The following is a 23,477-nucleotide window of genomic DNA, read 5'->3' on the forward strand; positions in this document are numbered from 1 at the left end:
AAATATTTCTGCAGCTAGTCAGATACCATCATCATAGATTCCAATCCATGATTTACCTTTCATAGATGAATTATCTAGCTGTAACAAATTTGAAAAGCATCACCCAATCAAGCATTGAGAATTAATCAAAGTCAATCTGTGTAGAATAAATGTCTATATCTTTGTTAATCAGACCCATGTGTACATCTGAGATGGAATACTGTACTATAAAGCAAATCATCTGATCTTCATAGAAATGATTGGATGATTTGCTGTTCCCTTATTTGACCACAGTATTTGATCACTGCACCATGATTTGTTGAGCTCTGATTTATCTACTGTATATGCATACACATTATGATATGACTGGGTGTAACATAGAAAGGGATATAAATGATAGTAGTAGCAAATGAAATATGGAATGCCTGCTCACCACTTCTGGGATTTCTTCCAGTTAGAAAGCAATGTGTTTGATTAATTCCTTGATATCATGAACAGATTGTGAGCTCACAGTCATATTTAGTATCTAATTTTGCCTCTTGTGTCAAAAAATGCAATCAAGCCAAACTGTTGGAGATTATCCATTAGGAGTTGGATGCATTAGAATCCCAACCTTCAGGATTCTATACACCCTAAGAAGCATTGCATTTAATAGATTTTCTTCTAATTAGGCTTCTCAAAAATTCCAGATAGCTATTCTGAGGTGCCTGAAATGGTAATATTTTAAAATATGTAGGTTAAATATAACCTACAAATGGTTAAATGTATTCCATGTTTTATTACATGAATAGAGAGCCAGTTAGGCGCTGAAGGCATCAGGCTAGAAACTGGGAGACCATGTGTTCTATTCCCACTTTGGGCACAAATTCAGCTGTGACCTTGAACCAGTCACTCTCTCTCTCAGCCCTAGGAAGTAGGCAATGGCAAACTATCCCCCAAATCTTGCCAAGAAATTTGTAGGGATATGTCCAGACAAGTCCTGGAGTCAATACTGAGGAACCAAAAAGGAAATCAAGGGGGCAAAGTAAATTGACATACGTGAGGGGGAGAAAAACAACATACTAAGGATTTCATTTTGTTGTCTTATATAAAGTAATTTGGAGTCACATTCAGAAGCCCAAATGAAAGTGGGAAAATAGATAAAAGTTATTCAGATGTTTCATCAAAACATTTAGGCTTATTAACAAAAACATTATAACTAGTAGATTTTTACTACTTTTCCACAACTTTTGTTTTATTTGTAAGTGTATAATATATTTTAATCATGATATTCTAAAAATAGAATTGGAGGCCGATATGATGCTTTTTCTGTGAAAAATACACAAATCAAGAAACTTATAATCAAATTACTCATTTGAAGATATCTACTTGAAATAGCATGAAGAAGACTATGGAAAACTTTTTTAGCATCCGTCTGTAAACAATGTTAGCCTGAAGGTGATAATGTCTTTGAGATCTTGAAATTCACATCAACATAACACTTACATTCTACATCCAAGTACAATTTTTGGAAAGGACTATTCTAAGCGCAACAGCCATCCATAGAAACTATAGGATAAAGACTACCCCGCTGAGAATTTTGTTGACTGAATTAGATGTAGATTTGTAACCTTTTTTTAGTATCTGTACTATGTTTTTCATTTACATGAGAATACGCCCTACTGAAAGTGGTGAATATGTATGGTTGATATTACTGTAATACCTTTACAATACCTCCCTAGCACTGCATCAAACTGACTTTCTATTCAGTAAACAATTGAAAATAAAATTACATAAATTGATAGAATATGAATAGTAGTGTTAATTGAAGTATTGCTGATCTATACAGTTAGTCCTTGTCAATCTCAATTTGGTATTTTGAACACCTCTGATTGCACAAGCCTGATTTAGCAAGTTTTATTAAAATGAATACACCAATATGATCATAGATATGTGACCCTACCTTACACTTGTCATCCTGGAAGGATCACCAAATTTGTCATGGGCTTTGTCAAAAAGGAAAGGAAGGAATATTCCGAGCACATTTCAGTGAATGATTTCAGCATTATTATCAGCATATAACTGATATGCTGATAATAAGTAAAGAACCTCTACCCATAGACCTAATCTAGCCGATAGAGTTGTTCAATATGACCCACAAGTGGCTGTGTTCTCCTTCTTGAAATCCAGACACTAAAGACTTGATCAATATAAAGGTAGAGGAAAAGCTATTCTGAGAAGTCTGCAGCTGAACTACAACCAACAGCAGTTAACATAAACATGGCCACATCTGAAAATTCTTTAGTCCCCCAACCTTATATTACAAAGGGTAGCGCCTTTCTTTTTCAGATCAATTCTAAGATTAAAGACTTTGTGTAAGATGATAAACTAACATCACTAACTTCCTTGTCAGGATGGCTGGATTTCTTGAAGCTTTCTGTTTGTCCAGACTTATATGGTAAATTTCCAAAGTGCCTGCTTCACAATCATCAATAAAGCTGAAGGTTTTGTATGGATTCTGAATTTAATAGCTAGCACTAGCTGCACTACAGCTACTTCTTAGCAATAAATATTTGGAAGAGTTCAAACAGCTATCCTTTTATATCTGGCATTCTATGGAATTGTATGACATTTAGCTAGACAGGCAAGTGGTTTTGTCTAAGACTGACAAAAGAAAGCCCTCATTCTTTTTAATAAAACCTTTCTGGACATGGTACACTACATTTTGCTGCAGTGCTAGATAGGGCAAGCCTTTTATAGACAATTAATCTGCTCTTCCCAAACTGAACAATCACCACAATGTCAGGATTTATTGGTACTTATTGTACCACAGACTTTTTACTTTCAACAAAGTAGAAAACATTCTTGGTCTAGAAAGAATAAAGTGAAGGAGCTGATGGTTAGCAATACTATTTTTTCTGCCAAAAAAAAATATAGCTTATTATTTTCATCAATAAGCTATTAATCTTTGAATTTCAAAATAATTGATAACTTCTTCAAACAACTAGCATAATTTCCTACATGCATCAGAAGTAAAATATTACTATTGATAAATATCCACAGTACATTTTCAGGAAGGAAATGAACTAGCATCATAGTAGCAGCCTTTTTTAAAGAAATCAAATGAATAGTATTTATTCATAGTCTTTATAAGGAATGGCCACTAATTTGTTAAGAAGACAAAGAAATTTAACTGTTGTATTCTACTACAATTCTTAGACAGTTCTCAATAAAGCTTTATTCTCAATAAATGTAGATCCATCAACATCCAGATTTGTATCCCATTTACTTATATGACCACTATTGCTTTCACTATAGTGTTAATATACTAATTAATCTTTTCCTTATTTATTGAACATTGGTACCTATGTCAAAACATGTTGTCCAAAAAATGTCATGTCATAAATTAGTGATGGCTCCCTTCTGTGGAGTTGTTTAGTCTGAGTTATATTGTTCTTCTCAAGTTTACTGAAGGCTATAGGTTTGGCTCTTTAGGAAAGTATTCTAAAATGTAGGCAGTACTCATATGAATGCACACTATTAGTTTGGTGTTTTGTAAGCCACCATGGCTTTCAACTGAGCATCCTTTGACATTGAGCATCATAAAAGCCTCAATCAATAGTAATAATTGAATAAAATATGATTATAATAATTTAAAAGAGAGAGGGAAAAAGAAGAATAAGAGGCTTCAAACTATTTTACATATCTTTTTAAGAAAACAAATAGTTTAGTAAATGAAGACTCCCAAATTCATTACATTGTTGCTTTTTAAAAAGTATTTCTTAATCTAACAGGATAACAGAATAATGCTCTTTTTTATTTGCTTCTTCCCAGAAAAAACTTCTCAGTTTTTCTTTTATCTCTGTTCTTAATTATGAAGTCAGTCAGGGTCATTTTGGAGTTGGGAACTTAGACATTAGATGAATTAATAAATAGCTAGGAAGTTCATTATACCATGAAGTCTGTGTGTAGTAGTTTTCTTCTGAATCCTATAGCAATAGCAGTTAGACTTATATACCGCTTCATAGGGCTTTCAGCCCTCTCTAAGCGGTTTACAGAGTCAGCATATTGCCCCCAACAACAATCCGGGTCCTCATTTTACCTACCTCGGAAGGATGGAAGGCTGAGTCAAGCCTGAGCCGGTGAGATTTGAACAGCCGAACTGCAGAACTGCAGTCAGCTGAAGTAGCCTGCAGTGCTGCATTTAACCACTGTGCCACCTCGGCTCCTATTCTTCTGAATCCTGTATGATTTCACGCCACAACTTTTGGAATTGTTTAGATTCCTTTCTTTCTCATATTCAATAGTATTAGCTTCAGAAGAAAAGCTTTCAGAAAAATCCTACCTTACTATTTTATTTTTCTAATAAAAAGTTTTATTGAAGTTTAAAAATACAAATATAAAATATTAACACAAATGAAGAAAAAAACAAAAAAAGAATGAAAAAGCAAAAAGGAGTGAAGGAAAATATGTTAAAGGAAAAAAAGTAAAATATAAACAAATGACTTTCCACTTTACCAAGAAAAGCACAATTTTTAATATTTTAGCCTAAAACCTTCTCATTCCATCTCATCCTTTATCTATTAACAAATAATAAAGCCTATCAGTCAGTCTTAATCAGCAAAGTAATAAGAGGGAAAATACACAATATTTCTTCCCTCCCCCCAATGTAATCCAACCATTTTCAGCATTCAAACTGCTAGCTAGCATCACATTACAGTAAGGCCCCATCTTTGGACAAAAAAGTCATATCTTTAGATAGGACATCTGCTTTTCAAAGCATGTAATATCACATTTATGCACTCCATTAGTGGTGGGTTACGACCAGTATGCCCCGGTATGGGCATACCAGTGCCTGCCGGGAGCACCAGGTACTGTTCCAGTATGGTGCTCTAGAGGGCCCACCCGCCCTTCCACACTCCTTATCGGTATTTGACGTTTTCGGGGTTGGAGTGCGTGATGCTCCGCCGAGCTTCTGGAGCGTTGCGGGTGGTAAGTATGCATGCACTGCGCATGTGTGCATGTGTGCTGAGCACATTCATGTGGTGGATGCCCAGCCCTGTTGCACAGTACCATTTGCAACGGGATCCAGAATCCACCACTGCACTCCCTCTTGTTACAAATACCACTGCTCTATAGATGTTCATGATGTAACTTTTTCTGGTATGTAATAAGGACAAAGCAAATCTGCAGATAGGCAGCACATAGCATCAAAGAAGCAAACATCTCAGTTGAACATGGCTCATAGGAGGCAGAAGATATCCTCCTAATCTGAATTGCTAATAGCCTTTTTATGTCAGACCAAAATTTCTCTTGAAGGCCTTTGATTTATGGAAATTATAAACATACCAGATGGTAAGTAGCCTTGTTAACCCTTATTTTCTAGTATATTGAGCATTTTACCTAGACAGATCGTTTCAAATTTTAGTCTAATCTCCCTTCTCTACAAAAGAACATACTGGGTAATTTATAAAGTTTCAAGGATTAGATTTAAATCATCCTCATGTCTTGAATATAAGTAGTCGGGAATAATTAAAAACAAATGATTTGCTGTTGCAAAGAGATTAACAGTCAGACATTTATTCATTGGAAATGAGAAGAATGTGGATGTATGCCAAATATATCCTCTGAAGAAATGTGCCAAAAGTTCTTAAAGAAACTCTAGTGGTTAACAGAATCTTTTACAAAAGTGTAGCAAACATATATTTTTACATGAACCTATATTAAATTTTTATGATCATATATTTTATTTATTAACCCAAAAATGTTTATACACATTGTTACACACACAAAGCTCTTGTGCATATTGAAACACACGCTGTTCAATTCAAGAGAGGCAGCATATCTTCCTAGAGGAACTATCATAGTGATCTGCTAAAACACTAAAGTAGTGTAAAATTAAGGAAACTTTGGTGTAACTCAGAACATGAAATTGCAGAAGAAACAATTAAATTTTGCTGTTTTTCAGAGCAGTGCTTCCAACTTTTAACATATTGTTACAAAAATAAAAATAGGAAGAGGAAACAAAATTATTCATCTGCTGGAAGTGATGGAACATAATATAAACTTGGTATGTACGATGCAAAATATGTGTTATTCAATATGCTAGCCACTGAAAGAATAGAATTTCTGTACAGATAATAGTATACTATACTGTACTGTACTATACATATATTGTTAGCAGAAATATATCTATTTCTATTTATTTAAATGTTTGTATTTCAGGGTTTTGATAAAGAGTGAGAGAAGGGGAAAAAGTGCTGTGCACATTTTATAAAGATATATACCATTTTATGGTATAAAAATACAGCACATTCCCAAATTGTTTCTTGTCACCCCTTGTGCTCTTTGAATTCTGAATTCTGCCAAACACCTTCACAATGTCTCACTGTAACTTCTATAGTTTTAGCTTTCACTCTAGACACCCTTCTCCTTACTAGGGGAAAAATAATTATTCTAATCATCAGGCACAGATGGAATCTTCACACACACTAAATAGGTCACACAACCATCCAATAAGCAGATCATATTCTTTTTTTAAAATATTGCACTCTATATCTGCAGATATATATTTCCAGAGTCTCCATGATCTTTTGTTAATTTTATTCTTCAACACTAGCATATGTTTAACTCTTTGACCCATCCTGAACTTTTGTATCATTCCTATCCATTTTTTTGTGTTACCTAGCCAAACATTTTCTTCTTGTATTGCATTGATCAGAATTTTGCAGTTTTGTTTGTTTGTTTTGTTTGTTTGTTTGTTTGTTTGTTTTATTGAGCTTGTATGTCGCCCACTCCCGAAGGACTCCGGGCAGCTTACAATAAAACAAGGGAGGGGGATAATACACAAGACAACATATTAAAATATACAACAGTCACAATTTCTGAGGGGCTGGATATTCCGAAAGCCCCCCTGGCCTGCTGGAGCAGCCAGGACTTAACGGCTTTGCAGAAGGCCGGGAGGGTAGTAAGGGTCCGGATCTCCACGGGGAGATCGTTCCAGAGGGCTGGAGCTGCAACAGAGAAGGCTCTCCCCCGGGGAGTCGCCAGCCGACATTGGCTGGCAGATGGAATCCATGTGATCTAATCGGTCTATGGGAAGTAATCGGCAAAGTTTTTCCCCTAATCCCTCTCTGGTTCTTGCATGGTTTCCAACTTTGACATTGCAGTCTCCAAACAGAAGCAGCACATCTTGCTTTTATGTTCCGTCTATTTTAGTCTGAATTTGACCCTCAAACTCATCAGTTTTATCTTCATCTGTATCAGTGGTGGTTGAAGCATAAGCTTGGATAACATCATATTAATGGAATAGGGATGAAGTCTAATTGATAATAATTCAATAACTAAAAGACCATTTAGTTTTTGCTATATTTAGCTTCCTGACTATGAACACAATGCTATTCTTTTTTCTTTCAATGTACTAAGTAATAAATATATGATAATCTTATGACTGAAAGTGTACAATTTCAGTCAATTTCCATTTGCTGATGCCTAACATGTTATTATGTAATTGACTCATTTTACCTATCATTAGGTTGTGTTTTTTCCACATCCGTGCTTTTCCCATACAGTCCATATTTCTACTGTAATTATCTCTTAGCAGGTTTTCTTTCTTGCATGGCATCATCAGCAACTAGATGTCCCAAAGGCTTGAATCAAGTCATATCATAAACATCATTTTTATTCTGGAAGCAATAGCAATAGCAATAGCAATAGCAGTAGACTTATATACCGCTTCATAGGCCTTTCAGGCCTCTCTAAGCGGTTTACAAAGAGTCAGCATATTGCCCCCAACAATCTGGGTCCTCATTTTACCCACCTCGGAAGGATGGAAGGCTGAGTCAACCCTGAGCCGGTGAGATTTGAACCGCTGAACTGCTGATCTAGCAGTAGCCTGCAGTGCTGCATTTAACCACTGCGCCACCTTGGAAGATCCACAATGTTCCTCAAAAATGCATTGCTTGATATCTGACCTGAGGGACCCATCATCTGGCACCATGCAGTCAACTATTTTATCTTGTCCAACTATGTGGTTTTCTTGGTCAAATTGGGTTACCATTGCCTTTTCCCGCACAATGTGAAATAATGGCATTGTCTTTGTAACTGAAGTGATATCCACATATATCACTGCTGTCCAATATAGGTCCTGTTTGCTTTAGCTTAGCAGCTGGGATGACCTTCATGCCTTGGCTGACCTTGCTGAGATTATATTCTTAGCATACACTTCCACCATTTTTATTCACCCCTCCTAACATCTTCTAATCCCTGGTAAAGGTAAAGGAGTCCCTGCAGATTTTACTCTTCCAGTTATTGTGGACTATAGGGGGCAGTGCTCATCTCGATTTCAAGACCATTGAGCCAGCGCTGTCCAAAGACATTTAGGTGGTCCCATGGCCAGCATGACATCATGGAATGCTTACTTTCCCACCAAAGTGGTGCCTATTTTTCTAACTGCATTTGCAGGCTTTTGAACAGCAAGGTTGGCAGGAGCTGGGGCAAGAACAGGAGCACATCCCATCACATGGCATTTGGGTCTCAAACCTGGGCTGCCAGGTTTCCAACTGACAAACCCAGCATCTTAACTGCTGAGCCACCACATCACCCTCCTATCCCCTGGATAAGGAAATATTTATTTGTTTATTTATTATTTAAAACATAGCAGAATTTTCTGGGGGGAGGGGGAATCATCTATTCTCTTGTACAAAGGAACACTGAAAGCTCTTCAACCAAATGAAATATGTCTAGCACAAGAAAATAATCAAGGATTATCAGAGGCCCTGCAGAATTTGATGCAAGAGCCCTTCACCCCTATCTGTTCTTTTGCTCATTCCACCAAGAAAAAAACCCTGCAATATTCATGAGGAGTAGAACAGTAAGATTTGAGGGAATTTCTTTTCATGCTGGCAGTTTCATAATTTTTATCTGCATTGAATTTTTTTAGTTCCAAAAGAAATATTGCTAGCAGTTCAAAGAAACATGTATCAGGTACAACTGCTTCCAACTGGCTTCACAAAAGATTTCACTATCTTTAAAATATTTTTAAATGTCTTTTAAATATTAATAACATTCTACAGATTGTTAAGGTGATAGATCACACTACAGAAGTGGCAGAGATCCCTGTAACTTGCTTGGCAACAGTAAAATGTAATTTTTAAAAAGTTGACCCAAATATACTCAATTCATTAGTCATAATCAAGTGGGAAAGAAAGGCAACCATGCCCTTTTTTCTCCTTCTGAGAAGAAGACAGTCTTGGTGGGCTTATGAAGAGATTCTTAAAGGGTCGAATGTGATTGTAGCATTGGTTTTTGTATGTGTACATATCAGCAGGGGATTGATGCAGTATAGGCCATTTTTGCTCTTCCTCCTCTATACGACATCATCTGCTTACTCCTTCCTGGAGTTAGTATAGGAACATGGCAGTTTTACTTTCTTTGGAAATTTCAAAAGTCATTTTACTCAACACTTCCCTGAAGCAAATCACCCCCTTGAACCTTTGCCCTGGTTTAACATGCACAACACTCTAGCACTGTCAATAATATTATTAATTATTTTATTTCTGCAAATACTTAGGATCAGAATTGGGAAATTTCTGTTTTTTGAGTTTTGAGTAGGATACATGTTTAATTCTTTTTTTTAAAAAATAAGGGTTTTTACCTTAGAATACTCTTTAAATTTTTGTGCCTTAGAATGACACAAAACTGCACCAACAGTCATGGTCAGAGAAGTCATAAAAAGGAGGCTCAAGGAGGGGCTACTATAGCCGTCTGTACCTAGTTTAGACTAACACCTGCTGAGAAATTTGCATTGTTGTATTGTGTTTGTGGAAGATTTAACCATTTTTCTCACGAGTGCACAGATCTAACTATTGTCTTTTTTAACTCATCTGTATTTTTAAAATATAAAAGCATGAATTGAAATACTGTTAAGTGTGGCTTCAAAGTACCTTGCACAGGTGAAACTCAAAAAATTAGAATATTGTGCAAAAGTTCATTTATTTCAGTAATGCAACTTAAAAGGTGAAATTAATATATGAGATAGACCCATTACATGCAAAGCTAGGTAGATTTGTCATAATTGTGATGATTATGGCTTACAGCTCAGGAAAACCCCAAACCCACCATCTCAGAAAATTAGAACATTACATGCAATCAATAAAAAAAAGGATTGTACATAGAACAATATCGGACCTCTGAAAGGTATAAGCATGCATATGTACTCAGTACTTGGTTAGGGCCCCTTTTGCAGCCATTACTGCCTAAATGCGGCGTGGCATGGAAGCCATCAGCCTATGGCAGTGCTGAGGTATTATGGGAGACCAGGATGCTTCAATAGGAGCCTTCAGCTCTTCTGCATTGTTCAGTCTCATTTCTCTCATCTTTCTCTTGGCAATGCCCCATAGATTCTCTATCAGGTTCAGGTCAGGCGAGTTTGCTGGCCTATCAAGCACAGTAACCTCACGGTTACCAGGTTTTGGTGCTTTTGGCAGTGTGGGCAGATGCCAAGTCCTGCTGTAAAATGAAATCAGCATCCCCATAAAGCTCGTCTGCAGAGGGAAGCATGAAGTGCTCTAAAATCTCCTGGTACACGGCTGCATTGACCCTGGACTTAATGAAGCACAGCGGACCAACACCAGCAGATAACATGGCTCCCAACACCTACTGTGGAAACTTCACATTGGACTTCAAGCATCTTGCAATATGTTCCTCTCCATTCTTCCTCCATACTCTGGGTCAAACGTTGCTCTCATCAGAAAAGAGGACTTTGGACCACTGAGCAACAGACCAGGTCTGTTTTTCTTTAGCCCAGATAAGACGCTTCTGACGTTGTTTGTTGTTCAGGAATGGCTTGCCAAGAGGAATACGAAGCCCATGTCCAGGCTCCATCTGTGCGTGGTGGCTCTTGATGCACTGACTCCAGCCTCAGTCCAGTGACAATCCTCTCCAGGCTGCGGTCATCCCTGCTGCTTGTGCATCTTTTTCTTCCACGCTTTTCCCTTCCACATAACTTTCTATTAATGTGCTTTGATACAGCACTTTGGGAACATCCAACTTCTTCTGCAATTACTTTTTTAGGCTTTCCCTCCTTATGGAGGGTGTCAATGATAGTTTTCTCACAACTGTCAGGTCAGCATTCTTTCCCATGATTGTGATTCCTGACTGAACCAAACTAATAGACCATTTAAATGCTCAGGAACCCTTTGCAGGTGTTATGGCTTAATTAGCTGATTAGAGTGGGACACTTTGAGCCTAGAATATTGCACCTTTTCACAATATTCTGATTTTCTGAGATTGTGGATTTGGGGTTTTCCTGAGCTGTAAATCGTAATCATCACAATTATGACAAATCACGGTTTCAACTATCTTGCTTTGCATGTGATTAGTCTATCTCATATATTAGTTTCACCTTTTAAGTTGCATTACTGAAATAAATGAACTTTTGCACGATATTCTAACTTTTCGAGTTTCACCTATATATTGGAAGCTGTTTCATGTAGAGCAGTGACCTTTCTTGCTGAGTGATTCTTAAATAAATTGTTCTAAGGTGGATATTTTGTTTCAGAATAAAATCCACCTTCTACATGTTAATTTAATGAGCTGTGGTGGGTCAGTGGTTAGAATGCACTACTGCAAGCTACTTCTGCTGACTGCTGGCTGCAGTTCAGCAGTTCAATTCTCACTGGCTCAAGGTTGACTCAGCCTTCCGTTCTTCTGAAGTGGGTAAAATGGGAACTCAGATTGTTGGGGACAATATGCTGACTCTGTAAATCACTTAGAGATGGCTGTAAAACACTGTGAAGAGGTGTATAAGTCTTCAGTGCTAGTGCTAAATATCTCTTTTTAATATTAGCAGCATGTTAAGAGAAAGCACATCTAAATCTGGCACTGGGAAAGTTAAGATTATAAACAGAATTCAGATACAAGATCCTGAAACAATTAAAAATATCTTAGAAAATCATAAACAAGAATAAATTAGCTCTTGATTTGCTTTCCTGGTTTAAAAATACAATTACTCATTGGGAGTTTTAGAGTTTTATCAATATTATTTTCATATATGTTTTGCATCATTTACTTATTAATTCAGAGCTATAGATATTTTTACTTCTCAACCATTATGGAGAAACTATAGAACAATACTATTTCCTAGAATGTTCTGTATACTCTTACCTGTTTTTAAATTTTAGGGTGGTTCCAGTGGTGGGATTCAGCCTGTTTGCACCACTAAAACCAGTAGCTAATATTTTGCTGAGTTCAGTGAACCGGTTAGATGTGTTCCGGAAAATCTGTGTTTTCCAGAACACATCTTGTTTTCATTCAACTTCCTTCCAGGCAGAAAAAAAAACCCTCTCCAAAAGTCCAAGAAAACTGTCTTACTTTACAGCAGGTGGTAGGGTGGGGCCTGCACATAAGGTGGCAGCCCAAACGCCAGCGGAGAGCCCAAGCCAGCTGTCCCACCAGGCTTTGTTTTCTCTACAGGGTCCCCTCAGACAAGGAACTTAATTGCAAAATGCTTCCAATGCCAGAGGTCCCCTGAGACATCCTGGCCAAAGAGAAAGGGGACAGCCAGTCAGGAGGCCAAAGGGTGCGTAAGGTCCCAGAGAAAACAGTGTAGCCACAGCATGTGCCAGAGATGCACAGCAGTGGGGACACACTGCACCTGCCACCTAAGCAGAAAGCTATCTGAATCTCACCTCAAGGCAGAGTAGTCTGTATTAAAAAGAATAACTCACACAAAATAAACTGAATTAGCTGCGCTGCAATGGAGAAATGGGCAACAGAGTGTTTGGTGCCAGGAAAAGAGGAGGGTGCTTTCTCTCTTTCTTCTCCCTGTTCCTCCTCCTTTTCTCGTGCTGGCTACTTCATTTCCCATTTCTCCATTGTAGTGCAGTGCCCACGATCCACTTTGATAAGGGTGGGTGGGAATTTACAACCAGTCGGCCCAAGGTCAGGTTGGCCATTGTGGGATGCTCATCCTGCATGTGTGACAGAGCTGGAGATCAAGGATGGCCCACGCCTCCCAGCCAACCTGTCCCTGGGCAAACCGGTTGCTAAATTATTTGCACCCCACCACTGGGTGGTTCTGGATATTTTTGTAAGATCGCACTTGCCTTATGTAGAACAATTTATCTGTGGATATTATTTTATTCCTTCCAAATAATATAATTAGTATATGCTGAATATGGAATATATCTATAGAGTTGACATCAAAATATTGAATTTTAGAATTTCTTAAGATTATGTATAAAAATATGCAAGATTGTTAAGATATGGAAGATTGTTAAGTAAATAAATGATTGTAAAAGGATATACGATATATATAAACATACCAGATGGCAAATAGTCTTGTTAGACCTGTAGCCCTGATGGTTCAGTCAAAATTTTCACCAGGTATTATGGGCTCAGCAGATGTAACACACACACACATTCCCTCCCCCAAACTGCAAAGCTTTAATGTCACCATCACAGTTGCCATATTGAATTTCTTGATCAAACTCTGCAGATATCCTTGTTGATATGTGGAGGTGCCATTTTTCACTATATACACCTGTTTTCAGCAGCTTGCAGCTTTTCTGGTTTCTTAAGTCTTTCAGGACTAAGACAATATTGGTGTTGTGTTATATTAATTTAGAATGTAACATCTAGCAGAAAAGGAATATTAGATTATGACATACCAGCAACAGGTGATAGCAGGTTTTTAAAAATTATGGACACAAAATCATTATCCTGAACTGAAAAGTTGGCATAGAATGGATTTTGATATGTTAGGCTGAAAGTTTTTCTTTCAGCAAATGGATGATAAATAAATAAATTGTATTCTATCTCTTCAGAAATAGAATTGATTGCCAGAGGTTAGGAGAACTATAATAGCAAGATACAAGAAAATGTTATATTTATAAGATGCTTGGAGAGAGAATAAGAATGATTTTTTTTCTTTTGAACCATGAACAGTAACCTGTTCCATTAATCGAAATATAGGTGCAAAATAAAAAAAGTAAACCATTGTCTTAGTGATTTTGGGGCAACTGGCTTGGAATGAAGACATGACTTCTTTCTAATGAACACAGACATAGCAATGAATCCTTAAAACATACACAGCTCTAACTGTCAGTTCAGTGGTATAAGAATAGAAAATTTGGCTTCAAAGTGTGCCTTTCCTTTTGTTGAAATCTACTTTTCTGTGCTTCCATGTCTTAAATAAGTGTATCATTAGATATATGTGTGTGAAGTATGTCAGATTTGAAAGATTTGAAATTCTACTAGCTCAGATTCTATTTTCTTTGGTCAGAAAGATTACATGCACCTTTATTCATAAACTATAAAAAAGAACACCGTAGCTAGTAACTTATAAATTTTGTATGAGCATTCTCAGGTGCAAGTCATGTTCAAGTTGGAAAATTCAGATGACAAGTTTGTCACATGCAAATGGATACAAATAAATTCAATAAAGGAAGCCAATGCTTCTATAAGTAGTTGTTTCCACTATCATATTACTCATATTGTTAGGAAGAGTTTTCCTAAGATTTTTTTTTAATTACACAAAATTATCAAATAAACAAGTGAACGTAATGACCACCATACACACACAAAATAATCATAAAATCAGATCAGGTTATCTGGTGATCCACTTCAGCAAAGACTTATGATCCTAACTCCACATTCATTCATTGAAGTCATAAGTCAAGAACTACTTGTATATAAACAGGGAGCAAACAGTACCATTACTTGCACTGATAATGTTATTTAGTTGACTAATGAAACATGTGCAAGCAAGCAACCAAGCTCAAAGAGTACAAAGTATCAATGGAGCAAATGAACAGAATCTGCCATGCAGTCCCATTATCTCCCAAGCACACAACCTGTGCCTTGGATGGTTAAGATTGAACTACAAAAATAATTTGGGAAGAAACAAATAACATTTTCACATTGAAAGAAAGAATCTCTTGTAAAGGAAAGAGGAGATTGAAATGCACTGTGGAGAGAGAAAGATGGGAGCTGTAGTTAGATTGGGAATAGGCAGAAAACATGGCTGGCAAACCAGTTGGGACTTAGACAGTGTTAGCTGATGAAAATATATGAATTTAGAATGAACTAAAGACCATTGAAGAGGGTTTCTGAGTGAAGAAAAGAACAACAACAAAGCTTCAAGGGTTCAGTGCACCCTGCATAGAATTCCTGAAGAAGAGAGATGATCTCAAAATCAATACTCTGCTAAGTTTATCTGAATCTCTTGATTAGTTCTAAAGAGTATTGAATATAGCTACCTTACTGACTTCAAAAGAAGAATCCTTTTACAAGCCGAGAAATAGCTAATAATTGAATGGAAGAGTGGTGAGAGTCACAAAGTGATCTGCTTTTAGTACACTCTTTATTTTGGCAGTTAAGCTAGGAAAAGGAAGGGGGATTTGAACTTCTGATTTTTTATTTGCTTTATAGTGGCATACCATTTACAGAACCATATAACTGTAAAAGTAAACCTTCTGAAGGAAAAATCTTTTTATTTTGCAATGCTATAAAGAAAGAAAGAAATGAATTGCTCCACAAGATAGTTATGGTACACTGGGTTCTTACTTGTTTTTCACTTTAGGTTGATGGAATAGTCATAATTTTAAGTTGATTTAAAAGTAGTTTTATATCTCCCCCCACTCAGTCTTTCATTTTCAAGCCAAAATATGCATGTTGTCTCATGGCATCAAAAGTCAAAAAATATAGCGTGAAGTCAACATTGCTGGAATCAAAGTATTCAATTGGAGTTGCTGAGGACATGTTTTAACACCTGTATAGTCATTCTGAGGATGATGTCATATTTGACCATAAATAGCACATAAATAATTAATATTAAGTGCAAACTTATTACTTTGCGCCTGTGGGACAAATTTGCAAAGAGCTGCCAGTTCCTAGTGACATCCAGAAAACTCATGATATTAAGTCCAGAATTTCTACTTTTCCTTAATAAAAGTCTGTAATCTCATCCTGTTCCTTCCCCACCCCCCACCCCCACCCCCAAAGTGTGGTTGGATTTCTATAAATGTGTCAAGATGTGGTTTTTCCAACTGGTATTATAAAATATACATACACACATACATACACACACACCTTCTTTATGGATAGACAGTCTGTTTCAGTCTGAGAGCTGCTTTTTCTGGGAGAAGGTGGATACATAGAGATGTGACATCTGGAGCAGGCAAGGTTATGGTGAAAGAGAATAAAAATTAGAAATAATATTTATGGACAGGATGCAATTTTCCAAGTACTCTGGATGTTCAAAAAAATATTGTAGTGCTTTAAACGTTTTCTGAAATTTAATATTGGTGCCGTGTTAACATAATAGCTTCATTACGTACCACATTGGACAAATAGCTTCCAGGTGCATTAGGGTGGGCACAGATGTTTGGTTTATTCTCAGAACAAAACATTTTGAATTGGCTGTGTTCCAAATGAACATAATTTGAAAGGCCACACGATTAGGTGGGATGGCAGGTCATGTGGAGTGTTACCTACCGTTCAGCATGCTGAAAAATTGGCCAGATTTTGACAAAAACATTTTTTGAAAACATTCTTTAAAATCCCCCATAGGAAACAATAGAAGTAATTGTTTCCTAAGGGAACTTTAAAAACTATAATTACAAAAAAAAAGTGATTTGTGCTAGGTAACTACTGTTTCCATTATGATAAATACTGTGGTAGTCGATAACATTTTAGCTAGCATATGAAATGTGTATATTGTCGATTTTATAAAATTTTCAACTGGTTTTCTAACAGCACAGCTATCCCTGTATTTTTGTATGTTTGTTAAAAGACTTTTGCAGATTTGAAGTGGGGCAGATAATGTGGCTTGATTAATAAAACAGGAAAAAGACTTTGCACATTTTTACTCATATGTAGAGTACACTTGATACATGCTGCAGTAGAGAATAATGGCTATTATTTAAGCAGATTTCTAATTCACCTATTACTAAACATCCCATACCCTGTTGGGTCATCATTTCAGATATATTTTCTTATCTAAACAGAAAAAAACAGAATGACCTAGAGCAGCCAAACAAACAAGGGGACAGGAGTAATCTCTGATTTCCTGCCAGTCTAAATATTGAGTCTCTTTGTGGGAATCTGGCAGGAAGCATCTCTCCTTTCCCTTCCCAGCAGGCAAGTAAGTGACTGCTGCTGGTTGGGGAGGGAACAAGGGATTATGAGAGTGACTAGGAAATTGTCACAGATTGTTGAAAATAAAGATTATGTTACCACAGTAGCCCAGTAGCAGCCAGTAGGACTGAAGCAGTCACAACTTTCCTTAATTTCAGTTCTTCGGAGTCTTGGGTTCTGGATTTTGGACACAATCTGTATGTAAAGTACTTGGTTCAAAAATTGCTGTTCTAGAATGCAGCATTTTGCCCAGTTAAAGGTCATGACAAGAGTTATAGTACTATACAGTGGACTAAACTATCTGTTTGTCATCTTGTTTATTGGAGCTTAATATTTTTTAAAAACTGAGCTGATTTGTGGAACATGAAATGAATGCCCAGTTTGATATGTTTACCTTGTCCCAACTTGCTCATCTACTTTAACCGGGGTAATAATTTTGTTTCTCTCTCATTTCAGTTGTTCGAGTTCATGAACTTTTTGGCTGAGAATGTAATCTTTTGCTATATGGGACTAGCACTGTTTACATTTCAAAATCATATTTTCAATGCTCTATTTATATTTGGAGCATTTGTATCCTTTGTTTGAATAACAAGAAATGCATAGTACAGCAAACATATGGCATAAGGTGTTTATTTTCATGATGAACAGATAAATTATATAATTGGAGATATAAACCAGAATCCAGAGACTTCAATGCATATATAAAATGTTTTTGCTGTTTATTTTTTTCTGGGCAAGAATAGCCAATTCCTCCTCATACCATTCCTAGGAAGTGAAGATATACTATTGGCTTTACTCCTGACATCAGACATATTGCATGCCCCATGTTTGAAGACCACCATTGGATGATGGTCATTGAATAAACTGATACATGAACAACTGCTTGAATACAGATGTTCCTAAGTTAAAAACACGAATGATATACATGTGCTGTTTCCAATGATTTAAATTTATTCATCCACAAATTATTATTAATTATGTGTCATCAAGTCATTGTTGACTTTTAGTGACCACATACATTTTCTCCATGATGATCTGAACTAAACCTGATATTTAGGTCTGCTAATGGTATTCATCATCTCTGTTCATCCATCTTGCTACTAGTCATCCTCTTCTTCCATTTCTTTCCATCTTTCCCAGAATTAGAACTTTCTGCAGAGAGAGAGAGGTCTTCCTAGTATGTCCAAAGTAGAATTTGAGCCTAGTCATTTGTTCCTTGAGTGAGAACCCTGGATTATTTGTTCAATGAGCTATTTTTATTTGTTGGTTTTCTTAGCTCTCTGTGGTATTCTCAGGAGTCTTTTTCTAACACCAAAGTTCAAAAGCATCAATACTCTTTTTTCTTCAAAGTCCAACTTTTGCTTTAATAGAATGTCACAGAGAATACCATAGTTTGCACAGTTGTGATCTTTGTAGGTATAGGCATACCACTGCTTTTAAATGTATTTTATAAGGCCTTCATGACTGCTTTACCAAGAATTAGTCTTTGGTGAATTTTTTGATTCACTTTGTTCCTCTACTGGTGATAGTTAATTCTAAAAAGCAGAAGCTATCTACCAATTCAATATCTTCACTGTTAATTCTAAGGCTAGTTCTTCTGTTGTCATTAGTTGGGTTATGTTTAATTTTAGTCCCACTTTTTTCATTTTGCTCCTTAATTTTATTACTAGAATATGGGAATTCTTTTCGTTTTTGACTATCAGAGAACTGTTAACCGCATGACACATATTATTGATATTTCTTCCTTATTCTAACATCGTCCCTTCTCCTTTCAATCCATCTTCTCTTAATATATTCAGTGTATGGAATAAATGGCTGAATAAATAAGGGGCAAGTATAAACCCTTGTTTAATTTATTTGCCAACCTAGAACTAGTTTGTTTGACCTTGTTCTGTATGTACTATGCATCCCTGACCTGGATATAAATTTCTCATGAGGAGAATATGTTTATACCATTTTTCTGAGCCTATTCTACAGCTTGATGTTATCAACACAATCAAAACCCTTTTTACAATCAATAAAGCACTTAGTGACTTCCTTTTGATATTCTTTGGCTTTCTTATTTGTCCAACATGCATCATCAAAAAAGCTCATGTTTCTTGGTCTTTTCTAAAGCATTTTGAAAATCTAGCCCCTCTTTTTTCATGTAGGACTTTAATCCACATTGAATAAAGCATTATTTTATTTGCACTTGAGATTAAGATAACATATAATAGTTTGTATACCCAGTTAAGAATACCCGAGGCTACCTCTTTTTTTCTTCTTTAATGTAGATTGACTTCTTCCAATCTGTTGGCCCTTGTGTCAATTTCATATTTTCTTGCTCAGCTTGGTTAGAATATTTACTGATTCTTATTTTTATTAATATTTGATTTTTTTTCAACTTATTTTTAATAGATTGCTCAAGACAGTCAATATACTGTATCTAATGCTATCTCCTATTCACAACAATCATGTAAAGTGGGTTGGGCTGAGAGAGAATGACTGGTGCAAAATCACGCAACTGGATTTCAGGCCTAAGGCAGGCCTAAAACTCATAGCCACCTGGTTTTTGGACAAGCATCTTAACTACTACATCAGCTGCTCTCTTCTTTTGTTTTGGTATCTAAAAAACTAAAGTGAAGATTTCTCAGACATTTAGGGACAAAGCATGGGCTTGACAAAGATGAAATATGAATTTAGATTTAGGATGTTCAAGAAAGAATTACACATTTAAAAGAGTAAGATGTTCAAAGAAAGAGCAGACTGTGAATAGCAATCAAAATATTGTATTGTTCCTACTCCACTTCCACCTAAACTCATGATTCTGCTTCTGAGTTAAATAATATTGATTAATCTTGGTCTTGTATCATACAATCCTTCCTTATTTTTCTCAGCTTCTAATCCCAAATGATGTAGGTGGCAGTTTTTGTAGCAAGAGCCTTTAACATATATCCAATTTCATTTATTTTGAACCTCGGCCGAAAACAAAAAATTCCAAAGAACTTTCAACATATGATGATGTTCTCAGGTAAGTTTCTATTATGATACTAAAAAAAAAACCCAACCTCACTGCTAGCTAATATAAATAATATATTTTAGGCACTGTAGTTTTTAGATTTGTAATTTTTTAAAAAAAACATGAAAATGAACAAATATTATCACTGTATTACTTGTTCCAATGGTGCTTTTTCCAAAAGGTAATTGGACTTTCTTAGTTTTTTTTCCTTTGAAAATGTTTTGTTTCTCATCCAGGAAGCTTCTTCAGTTATCACTTACTGGTGGAGAATGGAAGAATTTATACTCTTTGCAGTCATCTGGTCAATCATTCGCTCTCTGACAGTCATTAAGACCACTTGGGGATTTATCTGCATCCTAAGAGTCATGTGAATTAGAGTTCAAACAGTGTGGAACCTTCTTGGGACTGCTGAAAGGACTGCATTGTAAACAGGACATAAGTGGGTGGTGCCATATCCGTTCCCTTCTGTTGAAGCCTGTTCAATTTTAACATATGTGGCTTCTGACTCTTCTTTCATATCAGTGGTCCTCTCTGTCCAGAATGTGAACTTTGCTTCTGTCTTCCTTAATGTGTACTATAGAGTCCAGGAAGGCTAAATTATTTCCCTTAAATCATCCTGTGAGAATTTAATGTTGCTGTCCACAAAATCAATGTACTTGGAGGTTTTCATCTCCACAGAAAGATGTTAAGGAAAATAGTCTGGATTTCCTGGACATTAAGGAAGATAGAAGCTTCAATACTGAAGTATATAGAAAATCCACACACAGAGATCAGTATTTGATTCTCACCATCCACTGAATTACACACTTGGAGTAATCAGAACTCTATACCATCAGGCTGAAGATTTGCCTACCAGCAAAGAGGGGGAAAAGAAAGACAAAACAAAAACACATTAAGGAAGCCCTCAGAAAGGTTATCCTAACAGGGCCTTCATCAATTTCACAAAAAGGTCACAGCAGAAGTTCCTTCATAACAGATAAAGAAGAGAACAACAAATGGAACAGCATTGTCATTGCATGCATTGTAGAAATATCTGAAAAGCTCAGGAAGAATTTCAGTCAACACAATATACAGACATACTTTTAAGCTCAAGAATATATTAAGGCAGAAGTTTGTCTAGACCTGTACATTGGGAAACAAAACAACCACTTCAAACACATGGCCCAACACAGAATAAAATCTTCAAGAGAGTATTCAACATCTGAAAGACAAAGTCAGTCCTTTGAAGACAGCAAAGATCACATTCTGGACAGAGAGAATCACTGGTTTGAAAGAGCAGTCAAAGGCGCCATCTATGTTAAAATTGAACAACTCTTTCTTAACAGAGGAGGATGGATACAACACCACCTATCTTCTGTTTATAACACAGTCTTTTGAGCAGTCCCAAGAAAGTTCCACACTGCTTGCACTCTGATTAGGGTGACTCTGAAGAGATAAATCCCCAAGTGACCTCAATGATTCTCAAAGAGCTAACAACAGACCGTCAGAGAGCTAAATCCATTTTCCACCAGTCAATTAGAACTGAACATATGGAAATTTCACTATGGAAATAGAAGCAAACAACCAACTTCCCTTTCTGGACATCCTAATCTACAAAAAACCCAATGGCTCCCTAGGACACAACATCTACTAGAAAAAAACACATACCAACTGCTACTGAGCCAAGGTGGCGCAGTGGTTAAATGCAGCACTGCAGGCTACTGCTAGATCATCAGTTCAGCGGTTCAAATCTCACCGGCTCAGGGTTGACTCAGCCTTCCATCCTTCCGAGGTGGGTAAAATGAGGACCCAGATTGTTGGGGGCAATATGCTGACTCTCTGTAAACCGCTTAGAGAGGGCTGAAAGCCCTATGAAGCGGTATATAAGTCTACTGCTATTGCTATTGCTATTACTTAAATGCACAATCCCATCACCATCCTACACAGATCAACTCTGTAGCCAAGACCCTCATCTCCAGAACCAAATGTCTAACCAACAAAGACCACCTAAAAACTGAATTACACACTCTCTCAAACGTATTAATCTCCAATGGATTCCAAAGAAAAACAATTACCAACCTAATCCAAAGGGAGACTTCCCCCAAGAACCGACACACAGAACAGGACAATTGCATCGCCCTCCTCCCTTACATCAAAGTCACCACAGATAAAATCAGCAAAATTATCCACAAACACAATATCAAGACAGCCTTCAACACTGATGAAAAAATAGCCAACATCTTAAGAAACCCCAAAGACAAAATCCGGCTAGAAAACCAAGCAGTCTAGAAATACCATGCAAAATCTTCCCTGCAACATACATAGGACAAATGAACAGGAGAATAAATGCATGCATCGCAGAACACAAGAACGAGTAAGAAAAAAAGAAAAAACTTCCTCCCTTTTCCAGCACCTTAAAACTACAGGACATGAAATTAATTTTGAAGGAACCAGGTTAATCTCCAAAATAGAACACTTCAACAAGAGAATAATTATGGAAACCATCGAAATAGACAAACACCCCCACAACATGAATAAACGTAATGATACCTTCTACCTACCAGACATCTGGAAACTAGCCCTAGTCAACAAACGAGCCTCACCCACCACCCAGGCCGTTACAACACAAAACAACAATGGACACACAGCCATCACCAATCAGCACCAATCATGATACAACCACACAGCCAATCAATCCACTTACTGAAACAAAGCCAGAACTCCATACACACACACACACACCAAGATTTATAGAAAGATGGCAGCTCTGACCACGCTTTAAGCCGAAAACACCATATGCATATACATATACATATACATATACATATACATATACATATACATATACATATACATATACATATACATATACATATACATATACATATACATATACATATACATATACATATACATATACATACATATATACATACATACATACATACATACATACATAGTTCTTTTTCTAACAGAAGTTGAAAGATTATGATTATGTGTATCTAAATAGAAACTTATTGAATTAGAAGCAAAACATTTTCAAAGAAAAAACCAAGAAAGTCCTATTGCCTTTTGGAAAAAGCACTTTTGGGACAAGCATGACCTGGATGATTGAAAATCTTCATAGACACTGCATTCCTTATTTAAAAGAAGAACAAGCCCTGACCATTATACTTTTCTTGTAAGAAATGGTGATATACTGCAGCAACTAAACAGAGCTGTTCTGTGATCAATGGCATTCACTAGGAAGGCTTATTATCATTTCAGAAAGGCTTGCCTCTATCCTCTGATGATGATGTGCAATAATGATTTTAATCACTTTAATTACCCGGGTGAAGCATGCCTATTATAAAAGTTTATGAAATGGACTTAAAAGTGGCAGCTCAGTTGAGGAAATGAAATT

The 23,477-nt window shown here is 36.5% G+C and overlaps 1 protein-coding gene across 1 annotated transcript in view; it reads left to right on the forward strand.

Moving 5' to 3' along the window:
• SLC9A9 (solute carrier family 9 member A9) overlaps window positions 1-23,477 on the forward strand; it is a 220,996-nt gene that overhangs the window by 89,480 nt on the left and 108,039 nt on the right. The window contains exons 10-11 of the mRNA XM_014058069.2: window positions 17,554-17,667; window positions 19,996-20,107. Of these exons, the coding sequence (XP_013913544.2) occupies window positions 17,554-17,667; window positions 19,996-20,107 (226 nt within the window). The remainder of the gene's footprint in view (window positions 1-17,553; window positions 17,668-19,995; window positions 20,108-23,477) is intronic.

Source organism: Thamnophis sirtalis, unplaced genomic scaffold (genome assembly GCF_051295495.1).
Source record: "Thamnophis sirtalis isolate CommonGarterSnake01/CBP01778 unplaced genomic scaffold, rThaSir2_p1.2 scaffold_11, whole genome shotgun sequence".
Taxonomy (NCBI): domain Eukaryota; kingdom Metazoa; phylum Chordata; class Lepidosauria; order Squamata; family Natricidae; genus Thamnophis; species Thamnophis sirtalis.